The sequence below is a fragment of the Ambystoma mexicanum genome, chromosome 7p (genome assembly GCF_040938575.1).
Source record: "Ambystoma mexicanum isolate Mex_15411 chromosome 7p, UKY_AmexF1_1, whole genome shotgun sequence".
In the NCBI taxonomy this organism is placed as follows: Eukaryota; Metazoa; Chordata; class Amphibia; order Caudata; family Ambystomatidae; genus Ambystoma; species Ambystoma mexicanum.
The window spans coordinates 809,842,585-809,860,960 of NC_090939.1; the positions used below are offsets into that span (position 1 = coordinate 809,842,585).

The following is an 18,376-nucleotide window of genomic DNA, read 5'->3' on the forward strand; positions in this document are numbered from 1 at the left end:
ATTGAAACAGCTGAAAGCGTGGACTTTATTCCACTTCTTGTGCCCTCTGTGTCATTCTTCAAACAACATTCGCATGTATTGGTTCTTTTTATATGTTTTTTATATTTGATGAAAGTAAACTGTTTCAGATATATACATTAAAATAAGTTTTTTTGACACTATGCCTTTGGTTGAACATGTAACTTGATGATCTCGAATATCTCTGGTTGAGTAGGCAATCCTACAACTATAGTGTGATTGAGGCGGGTAGCTAGTGGTGTCTTTCTGCTGTTTTGTATGTTTCGGAAGCAAGACAACACAGATCAAAACAGGTTTCTATCCTGGTCCCCTGCTTAGAGACTGGGCTCTGGTATTAAGGGTGTTATAAAAGATTGGTAAATTATTCAGAGTTTTTGCTATTCCCCATTATGAGCAGCAGCTGCCAAGTACAGTGTTTCACACATCAAACAGTGTAAGAGGTTTTAAGCGTGCCAGCTCACTTTTACAATGTTTTACATGCCTTTCTCGTGATTCCTGGTCTTTATTTTGGCTTTGTCGTAGCCTTGAATCCTGGATTGGTCTTGGCCTTTGGTGTGGCCTTATCTTGGTTTCGTTCTTTTCATGTCCTGTCGGAAGAGGTGACAGCCTCACAACTGGTACTGGACAAGCCCTGTATTGGATCCCTGTTGCAATAGGGATTTCAGCTTGGCTGATAAAGGTAGATTTTCTCACCCTAAATGGTTTTGTTACTAACTGGCTTTCTTGGCTTGGCCATCATAGGTTCTATTATTCTAACTCGCCTCTCTCTCTACTTGCTTTCACAAGACTATCTATGTGACAAAATGACTTCTGTTCTGAAAGGGTATAAGGGAGAGTAGTAAATAAACCCTCTACTCAGCCCTCACACTTCTACAAACCAACAGGCCCGGGAGGATAGCTCAGCTGCAACGTGCTTGCCTTGGAAGCAAGACAGACACGAAGCAACACAGGTTCGATCCCCAGATCTGTTCTTAGAAACCTCTGATTAGTAAGTGCGATAAAACACGCAACTAAGCCAAAATAAAATTCTTGTAACAGTGCCTCGATGCCCCTGGGCTGTGTGAGTGCTTTAAAAATGCAAAATAAAAAATAAAACAGTGATCCCAATCATGAAGGTAAACCAGGCACAGTCAAGAGATATACCTCCTTCACCTTTTGTGGTAATGTGAGCAGAGGGAAGGCTATACTCTTAAAATGGGTGTAAATGTGATTCAGTATTGACCCAAACAGCAATGTATCACAGCTCAAAGTGAAGTTCATGTCCAAGTAAAGTGCTTTAACAATATATACTTTAATTAAACACACCATTTGTAAAAAAAGCTAAATAGAAAAACTGTACAAAAACCTACCCCTGCATAATGAACAGAGAGTATGCAGCACTGTGTGTGAGAATACAGGGGTGAAAAGGCAATTACAATGACCACAATGTTCTTTGCAAAGGGACATGTCTTGGGGAAAAAGATGTGCAAGTGACCTAACCTGTCTCTAGGAGACCATGGTGGCAGTCATGGGCCAATAGTAACTTCTCAGTGGTTTGAATATGGCAAACCAGGCTGTTTGGTGCTGTTTGGGCATTTTGAGGCTGTTTGAGTGTGGCTGTTGCATGTCCTCGGCAAAGAGCGGTGTCAAGCAGGAGTCAAACGGGTTTCATTGAGGTTTGAAGGTGACACTTAGGGATGTGCGGATCATGAGGGCCACCAGAGTCAGGTCGACTGGCAATGACCATGGGCAGCAAAGAATCTGGTGGGGTGAGTGGCGGTTCACAAGAAGCTGATGCAACAAAGAGCTTGCAGTTTGAGCCGAGACAGCAATGTGGTCAGCTAACACATTGTAATGGTAAACAGGTTGGAATGCGCAGTTTGAGTCGAAGAGCTTGGTGAGTGATAAAGGCAGATCCAGAGGATCCGGCTAGTTTGAGGTGCGTCAAACCCAGTTCGATGACAGTTCAACAAGTCTGATGTAATGAAACACAGGGGTATTGGCTGGCCTGGCTCTCAGGATGATGTGAGGGTCTCAGAGACAAGCTTAGCCTTTCTTCTTAGTCTTCCATCAAGGTAGGCTGGTGCTCATCTGCAGGGGTCCTTCACCAAGTCAAGGACCTGGCAGCATTGTGACTGGTAGAGATACAGGTTTTGTTCCAGCAGCAGGTTCACCCCCAATGTGTCCTGGGTATGGGTAGGGAAAAGAGCTCTCCTCTGCCGTGGACACTCTGGGGGAGGGCTGTGGAAGCCAACTCTCCTAACAGAGGTTGAATTAAATTCCTCTTAGGTGCTTGTTCCAAAGTGAATCTGAGGCATGGTGGATATCCCTTATGTTAAAGGAAAAAGAAAAACCTGGTGACTGGACTAAAGCTAGCCTGCTTCATGGGTCAAATCCCTGTCGATGGAACCAGTGGACTTTGCCTTCTCACATCACACACAAAGTGCTTTGTGCTACAGGAACTGGGGGGAACAAGAAGTAAAGATAGAGGCAGAGAGAAACAAGATGAAGGAGCCGTCCTCCAGTTGTCAAGAGCTTTCTATGTCTACACTAACCCACTCCCTTCCCTTCTAATAGAATCAAAGGCCTTAAGATATGCAACACCCTGGTGTGAGGCTACACCTGTGTGGATGGGTATACTCCTTTGATTTATGTTACCAGTCCAGCTTCATGTAGAATGGCCATCTTTTGGTGAGGGTGTTACTTTCCCTCGCAAAAGGAACAAAGAGAGGCAATCCTGAAGGCTACAATCTTGCTAGCAGTAGCAAAGACAGCATTGTCTGGGGATAATACACAGCTTTCACAGGTGGGCTGGGCTCACAGGGGTGTCATGTGTGATATTAAATTGTTGTGGCTGTAATAATTATGAGAGTTGTCATCCACCATACCATAACTGAGGTATGACTTTTATTTATAGATGTATCGGCTACCAGAATAGTAACTCATAATTGTAGGATGTTGGTATAGTGGTGCATGTGTTAAATGCCACCCCTGCACTGCAGGGACTTGGCTGTTGCTGCATCTTACAGATGGGCACCTGTTTCCTTGGAACATGCTCTGTGTCACTAAAGAGCAGTCCCTGCAGATCAGGATACTGATGCAGCAGGGCACAGGTGTACAATATGCTTTTGGCATGAAGTTTATGAAACGGGAATCTGGTTGGCAGATTGCAGTTTCAGAGAAGGAATTACCCACATCATTATTTTATTAATGAATAAAAATACCAAAAGCCAAGACTACTACACCATTGCCAGATAGCAATTCCTCACAGTCTATCTGAAACACCCTCCCGACATCCATCAAGTCAGGAGGCTTGTGCCTCATTTTATACAGGTGCTGATAACGTTATTTTCGCAATTAGTAATCTGATTCCCCACAAGCTTCCTTCTCTGTGATTAGTCCTTGCCTAAGAGTTAACCGACCCCCAGCAAATGGCCATTGAATTTATCTGGCGGCAGGTGTTGGGCATTTTCAAAAAATGAAAATTGACCCATGCCCTACCCTTGGAGTTTAGGAAAGTAATGTCTTCCATTTTGGGATAGGGCTGTGCCATCATGGCAGCTCGTGGATCCTGAGCTTCAGCTTTACCATGCCCTCATAAGGGTTTTGCCTTGTCGACAGCACCATGGCCATGTTCACAGGTGTTGGCCTACTATGTTTCCCTTGGTTGTAAAATGTTTCCAGTTTGTCTCAGGGTCATTGTTCATGCTGGATCTTGCTCACCCGATTTGCACAGTTGACATGCTCCTGCTCCAAGTATTTCACTTAGCTAGAGCTACGGGATTAGATTGTTGGACCCTGAGTCAAACAGGTTATACTCTTCCATCAGAGATCTTGCCCCCTGACATATACTTGGGGTTTCACCCCCTTTGAGGACTGTTCTTTAGGATCTCTCAAAGAGGGGCTGGGAGGCTTTGGGTTATATTCCTTCTAATCCTATACTTACATTTTGTATGTGCATTTATTTGAAGAACAGGGACTCCCGAATCACATTTACAGCTGGTGGAGGCATTCCCACAAAATGTGCCTGTACAGTAGCACAAAGATGAGAACAAGTGGTGAGCCAGTTCATGAGGGTGTATACAAGTGTTGCATATACCAGGGACTAAACAAAATAAACAGATGCATTTCCATATATAAATAAAAAAGGTGACAAGGGTAACATTAACCTAAAGTGGCATAATCCTCATGCTAAAGTGGAGCAATATTTAAATACACATAATTACATGAAAGTAAGCGTCACTGGAGGCTGTGATGGGCTCAGTTATGGAGGATGGGGAAGAGGACAGGGGGCACTCCCTCTTTAGCAAGCAAGTGAAGTTTACACCAGGTTTTGAAGATGTCCACAGTTGGGATGGCTTTGATTGCCATGTTGGAAGTGGGTTCCAGTGGAGCCTGAAGGCTAGGGAGAAAGGGCGGAAGTGAGAGGAGGCACAGGGAAGGTATGGGCAGTGAGGATAAGTGCACAGGAGGATCAGAGGGAATAAGATTGTGAGTTAACTGAGATACAATCAGATAGGTACTCAGTAGGAAGACTATTGATATATTTGTAACTTGGAGAAGCCAATTGAAAAGAGAGTAGTTGTGCATTGGGACTGAACAAATATATTGTCGATAGGTAGAAGTGGCAGAGGATTTGGGTAGGTTGTATTGAGTGTGGGTAGCAAAGTTGCAGACTTGTCTAGATGGAGGAAGGAGTAGAGAGGAAGGCCAAGGAGTAGGCTTGAGCCGTAGTCAGGTTTGGCAAGCACGAGAATAGAGATTAGAGTTTTTGTAGAGTGGTTAGTAAGAAAAGGATGCATTTTTATAATTTTGAAGAGGTTAATATGAGCAGCAAGGACAGTGGTAGTGATGAATTGTTGCAGTTGTAGAATGCTATCAACGTGGACCCCAGGATTGTAAGCCTTGGCTGGGGAGTATAATGGTCAGGTGTGGAGGAGATAGGTGAGGGAGGTGGGCATGGCATTGGAAGTGGGGAGAAAGATGACTTTCATATTTTCAGAGTTGAGCGTGAGGCAGTGGCGAGCAATCCAGTGATAGATTGCAGCGAGACTACTCGTAATCCGCTATAGGATGGCTGGGTTGAAGGAGGGAAAGGAGAAAAATATGTGAGCCCCATCAGCAAAAAGGTTATTTTGAAAGCCAAAGGATGATATAAGTCTTTCTAGCTCAGAGGTATAGAGACTGAAGAGCAGAGGTTCAAGGACTGATCCTTGGGGAACACTGATACGAAGTGGGGTAGGGTGAGAGGTTTGTGAGTTCCAAATGATTTCGAAGGATCAAACATCCAGGTATGAGGCGATCCAGGCAAGAGCAGATTTGCGAAACCCCTGGTACTGGAGAGTGAAGAGGAGGAAGCAGTGGTCAGGAGTGTGGAAACGGCTGAATGTTCCAAAAGTATAGAATAGAGTTCGGAGTGGTGAGCATTATAGAGAAAGTTGGAGACATGCATGTGGACATTCTAGGTGGGGTGTTTGTTATGGAAGCCAGATTGAAGTGGATCTCCAAGGCCATTATGTACTTAAAGATCTGGTCAAAGACCACCCACTCATGGAAATTTGAAAAATAGGAAGAAGAGAAACTGGTTGATAGTTTGCTGGGATGTTTGGGTCAGCATACGATTTCTTTAATAGAGGATAAGACAGTTGCAGATTTGAAGGAGGCAGGGAATAATCCAGTGGAGAGAGGTTAAAGAACTCAGAGAGATAAAGATACGTGATTGAAAATAAGGCCCTCATTACAATTTTGCTGGTCTTGGAAAATTGCTGGTATAATTTCCAGTATTTCTGACACCAGCTACTTTGGTATTCACTGATTTACCTCCAACCAAGAGCTAGAGGTATATCAGGCCCCCACTGGCAAAACACAGCTGGTATTTCTGGCACAGGTATTACCAGTGCCTGAAATACCATCAATCCCCAAATGGAGTCCTATGGAACCCCATGAAATGGGGATTTACTGCTGTTGCTGGAACCTGGAATAACCCAGTAATAGCGGGATATCAGGAGCTGGTACCGGTAGTATACGTTTGCTGGTATCCTGCCAGAATTACTGGAGGGATACTGGCAAACTCGTAATGACCCCCAAGTCTTTGACCATTGGTGAAGTGAAAGGGTAAATAGAACCACAAAATGGGTTGGCACTGTGAAGGATGGGTGCTAATTCAATAGGAGAGGTAAGGGAGAAGTTGTCGAGAGTAGAATAGATAGTGGGGAGATGTGATGGACAGCAGGAGGGTTGAGGAGAGAGATAAAGAGGCCTGTGAGATTTTCATGAATTCTAGCGATTTTAGAGGAATAGTAGTGAGCAAAGTCATTAGCAGAAAGGGAGGAGCTGATGGATATTGGACTGGAAGGTGTGAGCAAAGATTGGAGGGTAGATGAAAGTTTGCAGGGGTGTCTGCGAAGGGAGGAGATTAGACTGTGAAGTAGGAGTCTAGTGCAGAGGCTAGGGCAGCAAGAGCTTTTTTGTAGACTGGGAGTAGGGTAGGTGTCCATAATGTGTGCAAGTGTCATATATTGCAGTGCATTTTTCTTTTGAGGGTCCGAATTTCAGAGGTAGTGCAAGGTTGAGAATGGGGACAGGAAGACATGAATGTGCGATCATCAGTGTCGGACTGGGACAAGAAATAGGCCCGGTCACCCAAAAAAAAAGTGTCCCACCCGTCACCTCACGACCCTTGACCACTGATGACATAACCAGAAGTGATGTCCTTTTACCACACCCCAAAGTCACATCCCAGGAAGCGATGAAACACGACCTTTCACCCCTTGACAAAACAGGAAGTGGCATAAAACAGCATTGTTCCTAAGTACTACTACTGTGAATCCAAGCAGACGTCCAAGGCCAAATGATAATATGTTATTGTATAGCACCTACGCTTAAGCTCTTTTTATAGAACAAATATGCATAAAATATCACCCAACATGTGTTGGTACTCATTTATCGACCTAAGAAGAATGAAAGGCATTTTGAAAAAAAAATGTTTTTTGTTTTTACAACAAAAAAAAAATCTTTTTTTTTGTTTTCTTCCAAACCGGCTCAGGCATGGCCAGAAACCGGCCCCAACTACCCAGGGATGATTTCCGCCCAGCTAGGGGCCAAAAGGTTGAGAGGCCAATCCGACCCTGGCGATCATGATAGTGTTGGAGTCATAAGTGCATAGTGAAAGTCAGAGAAAGCATGGTCAATGGAAGTGGCATGGATAGGGGAAAGAGACAGGAGAGAGAGCACCACATCATCAAGTTAAGGGACAAGAGAATCCTGCTTGAGTTTCCTCTTAGTCATTGAATAGTGAAGATGAGGAATAGATGGTGGAGGGACTGAGATGTTAAAGGGAACAATAGAGTGATCAGAAGGAGAGGGGTCAATGGAGAGGTCAGAGGAGGAAAGCGATTTAGAGAGAAAGGCATGGTGAGAGAGTTCCCACCAGAGTGGGTAGGCTGGTCGTGGAGGTAGTAGAGGGAGTGGTCAGATAAAAGGGAGATAAGTTCAGGGCAGGTGACTGCAGAGGGCTTGGGGAGGTTAAAGCCCCCAAGAATGAAATTGGCAATGTTGGTAGGAATGACTCAAGGAAAATGGTTTGATCAGGGGAGAAGAAGTAGAGAGGACCAGGGGCTCTATAGAGAGCTAGAACAGTGACAGGAATAGAAGAGAGGAGTTATGTAGTGACATATTCAAAAGACGAAGAATTGATGTCATTCAAGGGTAGAGGGACAGTGTTGAGGGTCCTATTAATAAGAAACCCCACACTATACTCCTCCCCAGAGGTCGTGGAGCGCTGGGAGGCGGTAGAAGAGTCCGTGTGGAGAACTGCAAGGGTGTCAGAGCCATGAGAGTTTCTGTGAAAGCAGAATGTTTCAAGGTGGTGAGTGATGTAGGCAGACTTTTTGCAGAGGGATTGTGTATTCCAGAGACCATGTGAAAGAGTGATAGGAGGTGGGGAAGAGGAGCAGGTGTTGCGCAGTAGGCCAAGAGGATGAGGTTGGAGATCCTGGGAGCACAGAAGTGTCTTATTTGAGGGATGTGGGTACAGGGGAAGGAGAAAGATGGGTGGGCTGCAGAGGGTGGTGCACAAGAAGCAACAAGATGAAGCTGAAGGTTAGGAGAGAAGGGAAGGTGAAGAGTGGGTAGAAGGAGGAATGGAGCGAAGTCAAGATGCATGTTAAAGGGTATAAGAAATGGTAAGATTTTCATGAATTGCGGCACTTTTTGCTGAAATATTTTTGCAGAAAAAAACATCAACCTTTTCTTCGGGGGGGCATATAAGGGGTAGAGCTTAAAAAAAAGGTGATGATTTTTTTCAGCAAATATGTTTAGGCAAAAAGTGCTGCAAAAAAAGGGGCAAAGAATGATCAAAGAACCGAAGAAATAGGCAAGTGAGGACAATGAAGAAAGGTTGGAGCCCAAGAGAGAGCGGAGGTAGGTGGGTGAGCGGAAAGGGAAGTGGTGGATGGTTGGCTGAAAAGATGCAAGGGTAAATTCTGTGTTGGGCTAGACTGGATCTACAGGTCAACAAAAGACAATTAGCAAGTGAAAAACAGTAGTGTTCATTGCTCCTGTGAGGTAGCAGAAGCTCTGCAGTGAATCAATGGAACAAAGGATTCCTATGCTTGAAAGCAGGGTCAGGTAAAAGGTGAGCTCAGCGAAGTCCTGGCTTGAGCAGTGGTTCTAGCCCTAGGCCATTTCCAGCCTTAAAAGTCTGAAACAGGGAGTGGTCCAGAGTTGGCTTCAAATGAATGGCTATGTTTACTTGCTAGCATCCTTATAACTTTGTGCCAGCAAATAATTCTGAGGGAAGAATCACTCTGGCACATTTTGTGTTACAAGTGTTCTGTGACATATTTTGGATTTTTTATGTATAAAGGACCGGAGGTGCGAGCTACTCTGTCGATATACCAGAATGGTTTCCACATGGATTTTCCTGGATACATGGAACCTTTTGATGGATTTACTACATAAACCTAACATCTCATACATATATTTGTAACTCCCATTGACACTTAACCAGACAAACATAGGACGTTCAGCATATCTACTGAATCACTCTGCAATTGGTTTTGAGGCATGAAGTACACAAAGGATTCGAGACAATTGAAAAGGTAGCCGTATTTGCCTATGTACTATTTCAGATTACACCCACATCTTTTGTGCGAACATTTTTAAAATATTCTACTTACCAATGCTTACATAAATCTTGTTATTTTTGGGATAAATTATGACAGGCTCTAATTTTCGTTTAGGTGCTGAAAAAACAAAACAGGGTCATACATTAAAAATATGCAGCACCAAATCACCACTTTTTTCTATGGTAATTTCAACCAGTGTAAAACCATTGATTCAATTAACCAACAAAATCAACATGCAAAAGTTAAGAGAAAGTATCAAGAGATGCAGAAATCCGGACAACATCTCTTTTAACACGGGTGTTAAATAGCCCAGATGGTTCATGGTTTCATGGCCATAATATTACAAGTATTAAACAGAAATCAAACCAGCGGAAAGAAAATATGTTAGCTCAAAGAAACATGATCCAACCGCCGAGCAGGGGAAGAGCCACCCAGTCCACACCACAGATCACGCTACAAAGGACAATAAATCATTTAAAATACTAGTTTTACTTAATGGTTTCCTTTAAAATAGGTATTAAATCGTCTAAAACGTGTGTACAATATACAAATAACAAACAATTGTATATAGTTAGTAAAGTACATAGTATAAAGTGAAAAAGTGCTTATCTCAAGTATTGACTGCAAACAAAAAAACATGAAAATAAATCATGATAGTCCTAGATGTCAATGTGCAGGTCCCGAGGAGAATACCACAGACGAGTGAAGGGGATCACTTGGGTGAGGAGCCCCCGGTCACCTGAACATATATGAAGGCAAAGAGCCAAAATTAAATTAAAAAAAATAAATAATCTGAACAATTGTTAATCATATAACAAGAAAAGAAGATTAATTAATTGCAGCAACCAAAACATGAGACAAAAGCATAATGATCAACAAAAAAAACACACTAGAATTAACCAATGGATGCCGTGCGTCAACTACTCGAGTGTCACGACAAAAAATAACAGACAATACAATAGGCCTGGCACTGATGGCAGATAGTAGTTTCGATGGAAATAACACATCTAACTTAAATGCAGATGATGTCCATCTTCTTCAGGACATAGCATTCCCGTAAGCGTCATGGTTCTTTAATAGTTCATCTGTGTCTTTAGATACACACCCAATATTTTTACATTAAAAAAAAAAACAAACTGAACATTACAGTTTATTATATAAAAGGAAGAGAAATCGCACCTAAACCAGAAAAAAGAAGGGGAAAGAAAAAAAGAAGAAAGAGGGTGAGGGGACACATGAATCAAAAATTACAAAAATAAATAAAAACTGGTGATCTGTGGGTGAAAAAACAAAACAGAGTCATACATTAAAAATATGCAGCACCAAATCACCACTTTTTTCTATGGTAATTTCAATCAGTGTAAAACCATTGATTCAATTAACCAACAAAATCAACATGCAAAAGTTAAGAGAAAGTATCAAGAGATGCAGAAATCCGGACAACAACTCTTTTAACACAGGTGTTAAATAGCCCAGATGGTTCATGGTTTCATGGCCATAATATTACAAGTGTTAGGTTTGGTCAAGCCATTTTGATAATTGCATTTTCAGCCTTTTTTTTTATAGGTTACCACCACATGCCTTCTCACCCTCCACCCTAAAGTCCACCACAAACTCTGCACCTACACATGTGGTCCTCTTTCCCCTCCACTCCTCCACCCTAATGTGAAACCACTGCTTTACCCCCCTCCAAATTTCCATGTCCACTGTATTCCTGCTGTAAATGCTTACATAACAAAAGAATGGCAGATTTTCATTTAGGATAAGCCTCTCTGCTTCAATGGACCATGAGAGATACAGTAGAAATATTAAAGTTTTTTTGAACCGCATCACTCCATTCTCTGTCAAATTATTTCGAAGGTAATGGGTGGATTTACACCCTACCCAAAAAAGGTATATCTGCGATTCTTTGTGCCCAACTTGTTTCTTCTTTGGTGCAAATCCATCCAGCGGATTTTGTGCTAAGGGTGCACAATGCAAACACCTTTTTCTCTATGGGAAAATGAAGAGTAGTAAGCAGAAAACTGCTTTATTGTTTTCTTCACAACTTTTGAACCATTCCACTAATTTTGCCGAAAATAAATAGTTTGGATGGGCCCTTGCCAAACGCCAAACATTTGTTTTGGAAAATTCATCAAGCGAGTCAAAAGTTATTTAAAATGTTGGGAAAAGTCAACAAATCGTTTTTTATCTTAACTATAGGGAAACGTCCGCTACCCAATTATATATATAATTTTTTGAAAAGTGATCCATAACATTAGTATCCCAAAGTCCTGAGTTGGTTTGCTGATTCAGTTTATTTTCTGGTAGTAACTAATGCAAAAAACAGCCAACACGTGTTTCGACTAGATGTCTTTCTCAAGGCCAATCGTTTCTTAATTTTGAATTGTCAGAGAGATTAATTTGAAGAAAGCGACTAAAAGGGCCTTTAATATAATAACAGAGGCCCTATTGGAACAAAAAGATAAAAAGAGGAAAGACAAAAATGAAAGCCCTCTGGTATTTGTGAATACATTTAGCAACGTGTCTTACAAAATGAAAGGCATTATCAATAAAAGTTGGGACAAAATCATGAAAAAAGATTTTGGTAAACCATTAGTAGCTTTCAAAAAAAGTACCACCATTCGGAGTATGGTGATGAGAAATGATACTGGATGCAGAAAAAGGGAAGCACACAAGGAATGCTGTGGGGCTTGCCACGTGTGATAGGTCATTACCCATGTGGTAACTGTGTTATGTGTCCACTTACAAAAAAAAACATGACTGTTGATTTAGGTCTAGAACGAGAATGGACCATCACTGAACACACCAATTGTGACACTGACGATGTCATTTATCTGATTAAATGCCCTTGTCCCTGTATGTACATCTGGAAAACAAACAGAAAATGTAAAACCAGGATGATTGAGCACAGGAGTTGCATTAAAAACCGGGTGGAACAAGCACCCATGGTAAAACACTTAATTGACAAAGGACATACCCATAATGATTTTGATTGGATGATCCTTAAGCATATCAAGGGCATATCACAAGATCAGGTCAATAATAGATTATTGAAGTTAGAAAGAAAATTGATTTTTCTAACCAAGAACCACATTAAGGGCCTTAATGAAAACGTGGAATGGCATAATGCCAATTAAACATCTCCAGTTGCAGATCATCCTGGTTCTCTATCCGAGGTTGATGGATGATGAGTATGGTCCCTGAGACTCATCCAAATGGCCAAGGTTTAATAATTGTATTGGTTTTTGAATCATGACTACATATGTGATACAAACATGATTACGGAATAACTATCATGCAGTGATATGATTAATGATGTCTCTATGTGTGGATCATCTTGGTTTTCCATACATGGTTGATGGATGATGAGTATGGGTCCCTGTGACTCATTCAAATGCTCAAGGTTTAAATATTTGTAGTGGATTGTGATAAAAAATTATTGCATTGGATTTTGATTTGTGACTACACATCTGATGTAAGTAGGTTACGGAATAACTATCATGCAGTGATATGATGAACTAAAGGTCAACAAGAAATGGTATATTGTTCGGGGTTCTCAGCAACTTACCTTCAGGATTAATTAAAATGCACAAAGAATTAAGGTGTTGACTTGATTATCGAGTTTCAGTGATTGTAAAGTACAGGAAGTATAGAGATCATGTGTATGTGGACTTACATGGTATTTGGGCGCTGAATTACATGTTTGTTTTTTACTTTGTCCTCCCAAACTTTGAAGTGGGTAGCCTAGTGAGACACAGAGCGGTATAGACAAGCACAACACGGGTTCCCTAGCCAATCCGCGGTATCACATCCTACGTGATGACATCATCGCATTGAGTGTGATGAAGCCTCGACGCTCTGTACACACATAGAAGGTGGCACCCAGCAATAATGAGGTAAGGAGAGTGGGGTGACATTTTCCCTTCTCTTGTTTCAATTTTTCCTTTTTGGTAACATGCCCCTATAATTATTTATGGCGCTATATCTGAACCCACAGAATTTTGGTATTGTGAAAGAGAGCAAGTGTTCTACTGGTCATCCCTACTGTGGTTTAAAAAGCACACAAGCACCCACAAGCCACCCACAAGTAAGTGATGTGCATGTTTTTCCTGACAGCATGTTTTTCCTTATACTACTAGACTAAAACAGAACTTGTTGTGAAGCTACTGAACTTGAGGCCTTATGGTTTGACAATTATGTCTCCAGCTCTAGTAGATCACGGCCCAAATAAACAGAGACTGGTGTCCATCATCCCTTTACAGGAGCACCCAGTTAATCCAATGAAAAAGCCACCCCAGGTAAGATTCTGGGGTTACTGTGAGTTGTCAATTTACATCAAAGGTCAACTTAAAATTCATGATTTAGTGGAGGTTATATTTATTTTTTCTAGGTCAGACAGAGGAAGCAGACTGACATTCCTATACCAAGGAAGCCAGCCAAAGCAACAAGTAAAGGTTGCCCGGAGGCACTGGTAACAACCCCCAAGCTGCCCACAGGGTATTTATTTAATAACATATCTTAGCCCCTAGGGATCAGGGACTATATAGATCTAATTAGAAGATCATTACTATATACTAAAAGTGTCTTTATCCAACAGGGTGACAGAGAGACTAGGAAGAAAATATTGAACACATCTATGGGTTTTATATACAGCATACACAAGTGAAATTTGCCCCTGATGAATGTCCGGCATTGAAGTGCATGAGTAGGACAGAAACTTGTACAAGTAGGGCTCAAAAAGTGTAAAGAGTAATAGCACGAATAGTACACTTCAGAGAAAGGAATACAGTGTGAAGTTTGCACACAGATTATTTGCTGTACTGTGAAAACATTGTTAACATGTTTGTATGTACTTGTGGTTTTTTTACATTATTTTTAATGTTATGAGACAATCCAATGATTATGTGTTTTATGATTAATAAAATGTGTATTTTTCTAAATAAATAATGAAATGTTTTGGAGTAAAGCCTAGGCTGTGATGGTCTCCCTGTCCCGCCAGAGTAGAGACACTCAATATACACCTTCCTTTTGTAGATTTAATGTTGTGAGCACCCATGGGGTAGAATAGGCTGTGATTCCTATACGTGGATTTAGCCGTTCTAAGTTCTGTGGGGTCAAACAACACAAAAGGGAATATCAAGTTTGCTATGTTAAAAAGAACACAAATGGCAAAATTCAACTATCATAATGACCCTGCTATGCTTTACCGTAAGGCGCATACATTTTAGGGCACATCCTAGACCTTAGTTTTTTAAAAGCCTCTTCACTATAAATAATTCCTTCAGCCGGTTTCTATCATTCGACAACCATACCATGGAGCAAAGCAATAGACTCCAAAGCAATGCCTACATCAAACCAAGGCTTGGTATGCAGTGATTATATCGAATAAAAAAACAGAGAATAACTTTAAAAAAGAAACAATAATAACGAGAAAATATAAAATGTTTTTTAAAATGTATATGGGATGTGGTAAGGGGTTAAAACGGGTGAGGAGGGGGTTGGGTGGGTTTAAAAGCATAGGGAAATGGGCGGCTTTGGGAGAGACACCCAAAATAAAAAAATAAAACAAATCGATATTTTTCATTGTAAAAGTTTCGTTATTGAGCATTCTCTGTAATTTAATTTGTTGTAATCACATGTAACCACCAAGCTTCAGTATAAAAAGAAAAGTGATACCAATTAACTGAAGAAACACTACAACATCGCTGACAGAAATACAAACATCTATGGAACAGCAGACCAACCCTGCCACAAGAAGACATTAAACGGCATCTCGGATACCATTGGCGCAGTCATCAAAATCACGTTAGGAGCACACACCTAAATTCAAACTTATTACACCACTCAGTTAATTCTCAATAAAAGGAACCAACACCTGGGGCGCAGCCACTGGAGGCCAAGTGAAAGAAACATGGGTGTGGGTAGAATGCAGAAAATTACCATTGTCCTATTGTGGCTTACCACAATAGCATCTTCTAAGCTAAATATGGATGGAAAAGAGTTTGCCATAGCATATAATCCCATAAAACAGAACCAACTGGTGCTGCCAGTGCTACCTCCGAAGCTCTCAAAGTCTGCGCCTTCATATCCCCTACGCCATAGACATTCATCGGCACGTCTGCACCTACAAACCTTGTCCAACTGTGCTGCCCTATCAAGCCAAGATATTAATCATTCAATGGAAGAAGGCTATGAATCAGACCATAGCGTAAGCCTGTAAAAGAAACTAGATTAGAGCCATAATACCAGAAAACTATAGAAGCTTAGAAATACTGCCCTTATTGGAAAATATATTGTAAAAAGTCAAGTCTGGTTAAACAGCTGGAAGAGCAATTCATTTTAACCCATATCCTGCCACTCAAGACTGTACTCAAAGCATGGATGGGAGATTGCCATGTTGGACATAATGAATTGAAAGTCTTTAAGAACACGTAAGAAGGATCACAGATTTCCACAGTGTGTCAGTGTTTGGCAATGTGGACCAACTCACTCTCCTGCAGTACCTGGCCAACTAAACAAACAGATTCCAATAAACCTATAAGTGGTTTCAGTCATTTCTGTCAGAAACAGAAGAGCAGTTCCACTTCTGAGTCCCCGGCTTGTGGGCCAGATATTTTCTCATTGGCTAGCCCATTTCCATTAAACCTGATAATGCCCACATTGAAGGCGGACGGCTTTTCAGTGAAAGCCCCTCTCATCATGAGACTGCTCTTCTCTGTGTTACTGTTACCTCTCATGCCGCGATTGCAGGAGAAACATTGCATGCACCACCAAACTGAGTCTCATCATAACGCCGTCTGGATTTGCTTTTCCTATATTAAAAACCATTTAGTACCAAGTGATGTTCCTTTAAAATACTACTGTTTTCTTTAATGTGAAAATAAACATCCACCTTCCCTGCACTGCAAATAACAACTTGTCCTCTTACATCTTAATTGAATTGCATGCTTCCTCTGTATGCATTGCCCAAGATTCCCTTCCTTCAGCTGGAGGCTAGTTTGCCATCTCTATTCCAACTGTAGTCCATCAATCCTCTGCCCACACTGTTGAAATCACACAATGTAAGTACCGCTGACTTTACAATTGCTTTTTCTACAACTCCTGCTCCAAATTTGAATTTACTAAGACCCTCCAGTCAACACACGCCCACCTGTCTGCCACAACTCTCCAATCTCCAGCCCTCCAGATGTATTTGTTCCCTGGGACACCCTTCCGCTTACGTCCCTGGGGTGAGAATAGCTATAACCCCCCCTCGGTGGGCGCATTACTACCTGGTAATGAGACCCAGTCCCTAGTTTAGAGCCTTGCTTCGCTCAGGCATGTAACTTGGACCACCATGGGGGTTAATGCGAAATTAGAACATTTGAATGTTGGTTGCCACATTCCAGGCAATGCTTAGGCCGAGGGTAATAATGGGTCTCTGGTTTTCTCTCCCAGCACGCCACAGTTTCTGTTTTCTTCCCTCCCTATTTTAAACAAAACATTCGACTCTCATTGCGTGGAATGTTCTAATAGATTTGCGGTCCTGCCCCCTCAGACGGTGCCAGTGGTTTATGCCCTCCCCATTAACGGGTGGTACAGCTTTCACCAGTTGGCAATGAGGCTATAGCAATGCACTTCATCCATCCACCCTGTGGAGTCTTGCACGGCTGACCACAGTCAACTGTAATTGTTTTTAAATCTATGTGATTCCTCTTAACCCAAACATACTCCTGCGGACCACAGATAATTCCTATTGTTGATATGAGCCTAAAACAGTAAAATGCTCTGCGGCACTATTCAGGAAATATACCTGCACTGATAACACTTACCAGTCACAGCTGAATGCAAATCATGTTATTGATCTCATATTCACGGAAGCAACTTCTGGAGCAGTCATCTCCCCAGCTGCCTTGCCTGTAATAATATCCCTGCTTTAAAGGATAGAAATGTTAAAACCACAATGGAGTGTGGGATGACAGCAACTCAACAAGGTAGCAATGTGGTGGGAACACACCTTTTTCTATCTCCACGACCTGAACTGAGTCTGCCGCAAAACCAACTACAAACAGAGCTGTATTGGCGGGATGTTTCATGGTCAATGGGCCTCACTTGAGTCTGCAAAGAAGAGCTGGTCCAAAAGCAAGATGACCATACACTGAATTGTGCCTCGTACAAGGTCAGGGAACATGCCCATACCGGGACACTCAGAGATCTGCATGTGCTTCTAACGGGGCCATATTCAAATTCATAACAGTGTATTCCGATCCTCATCAAAATGATTTTCAGTTAAAAATGTACAAAACACATATTTTGACACTCCATTAAAACTCAATCCATGATACATGCTGTTACTTCTAAAACTATATAAAGTTTTAAAGAAAATGTAAAAATACAAAGTATCCATGACCAGAATATTCCTCTATTTATATCAGATTAGGAAAGCCTTGGTGCAAAACAAAGCACATGATTTTGACATTTACAGCCAGCCTAGAACCTCAGAGACAGTGGGTCAAACTCCCATTCTGCTTCCCCCTCCACAGATTTCCCTTCCCTCCACTTTCCTGCTTGTGTTATCCTCTTCAGGAACTGACATGCAGGAAACACTTCTGTCTCCAGCGCGTCCGCCCCCGATCTGCGACACGCCGCCATGGAATGGAAGAAGGGACTACATGTAGTCCGTTCTTCCTTTCTATAGCGGCTATTTATTTTGTTTACCTTTGTCCTATTTCTTGAATGGCCACCATGTAAAGGGAGGAGGGACTATATGTAGTCCCCTTTCAATTTCCATGGTGGCCATTTTGTTTGTTTACTTTTTTTATTATTTTCAATGAATGCCATGGAAAGGGAGAAAGGACTTCGTTTTCCTTCCACGTTGGGCATTTTTATTTATTTTTTTCCTTTGCGAAACACTCCAAGAAACTTTTAGTACCTCCGTCCAATGGGCCAGGGTACTAATAGCAATAATCCCCTCACTGGGGGGCATTACCAAGTCAGGTAATGCCCCAGGCCTTCATTACAGGCCCATAGTTATGCTCGGGCCTGTAACAATGGGCCCCAGGGCATTGCCTGACTCGGTAATGCCCCCTCCACCCCCCGGCACAGGAATTATTGCTTAAGTAATGCATCGCTTGCTGACTGGGTCAAAGAAGACATTCACATTAAGGAAAACATTGCAGGAGGGCCACTGTTCATTGCAAGGCCTGCATGCAGAGGCGGGCATGCACAGGCTATGAGGCATTCCTGCACTGTATATGTGTGATCAAGCA

The 18,376-nt window shown here is 41.9% G+C and overlaps 1 protein-coding gene across 4 annotated transcripts in view; it reads right to left on the reverse strand.

Annotated features, from left to right (window-relative positions):
• LOC138526335 (interleukin-1 receptor type 1-like) overlaps positions 1-18,376 on the reverse strand; it is a 450,187-nt gene that overhangs the window by 220,215 nt on the left and 211,596 nt on the right. For all 4 annotated transcript variants that reach the window (XM_069636950.1, XM_069636948.1, XM_069636947.1 and 1 more), the window contains one exon: positions 9,177-9,242. In XM_069636950.1, coding sequence (XP_069493051.1) covers positions 9,177-9,242 — 66 coding nt within the window. The remainder of the gene's footprint in view (positions 1-9,176; positions 9,243-18,376) is intronic.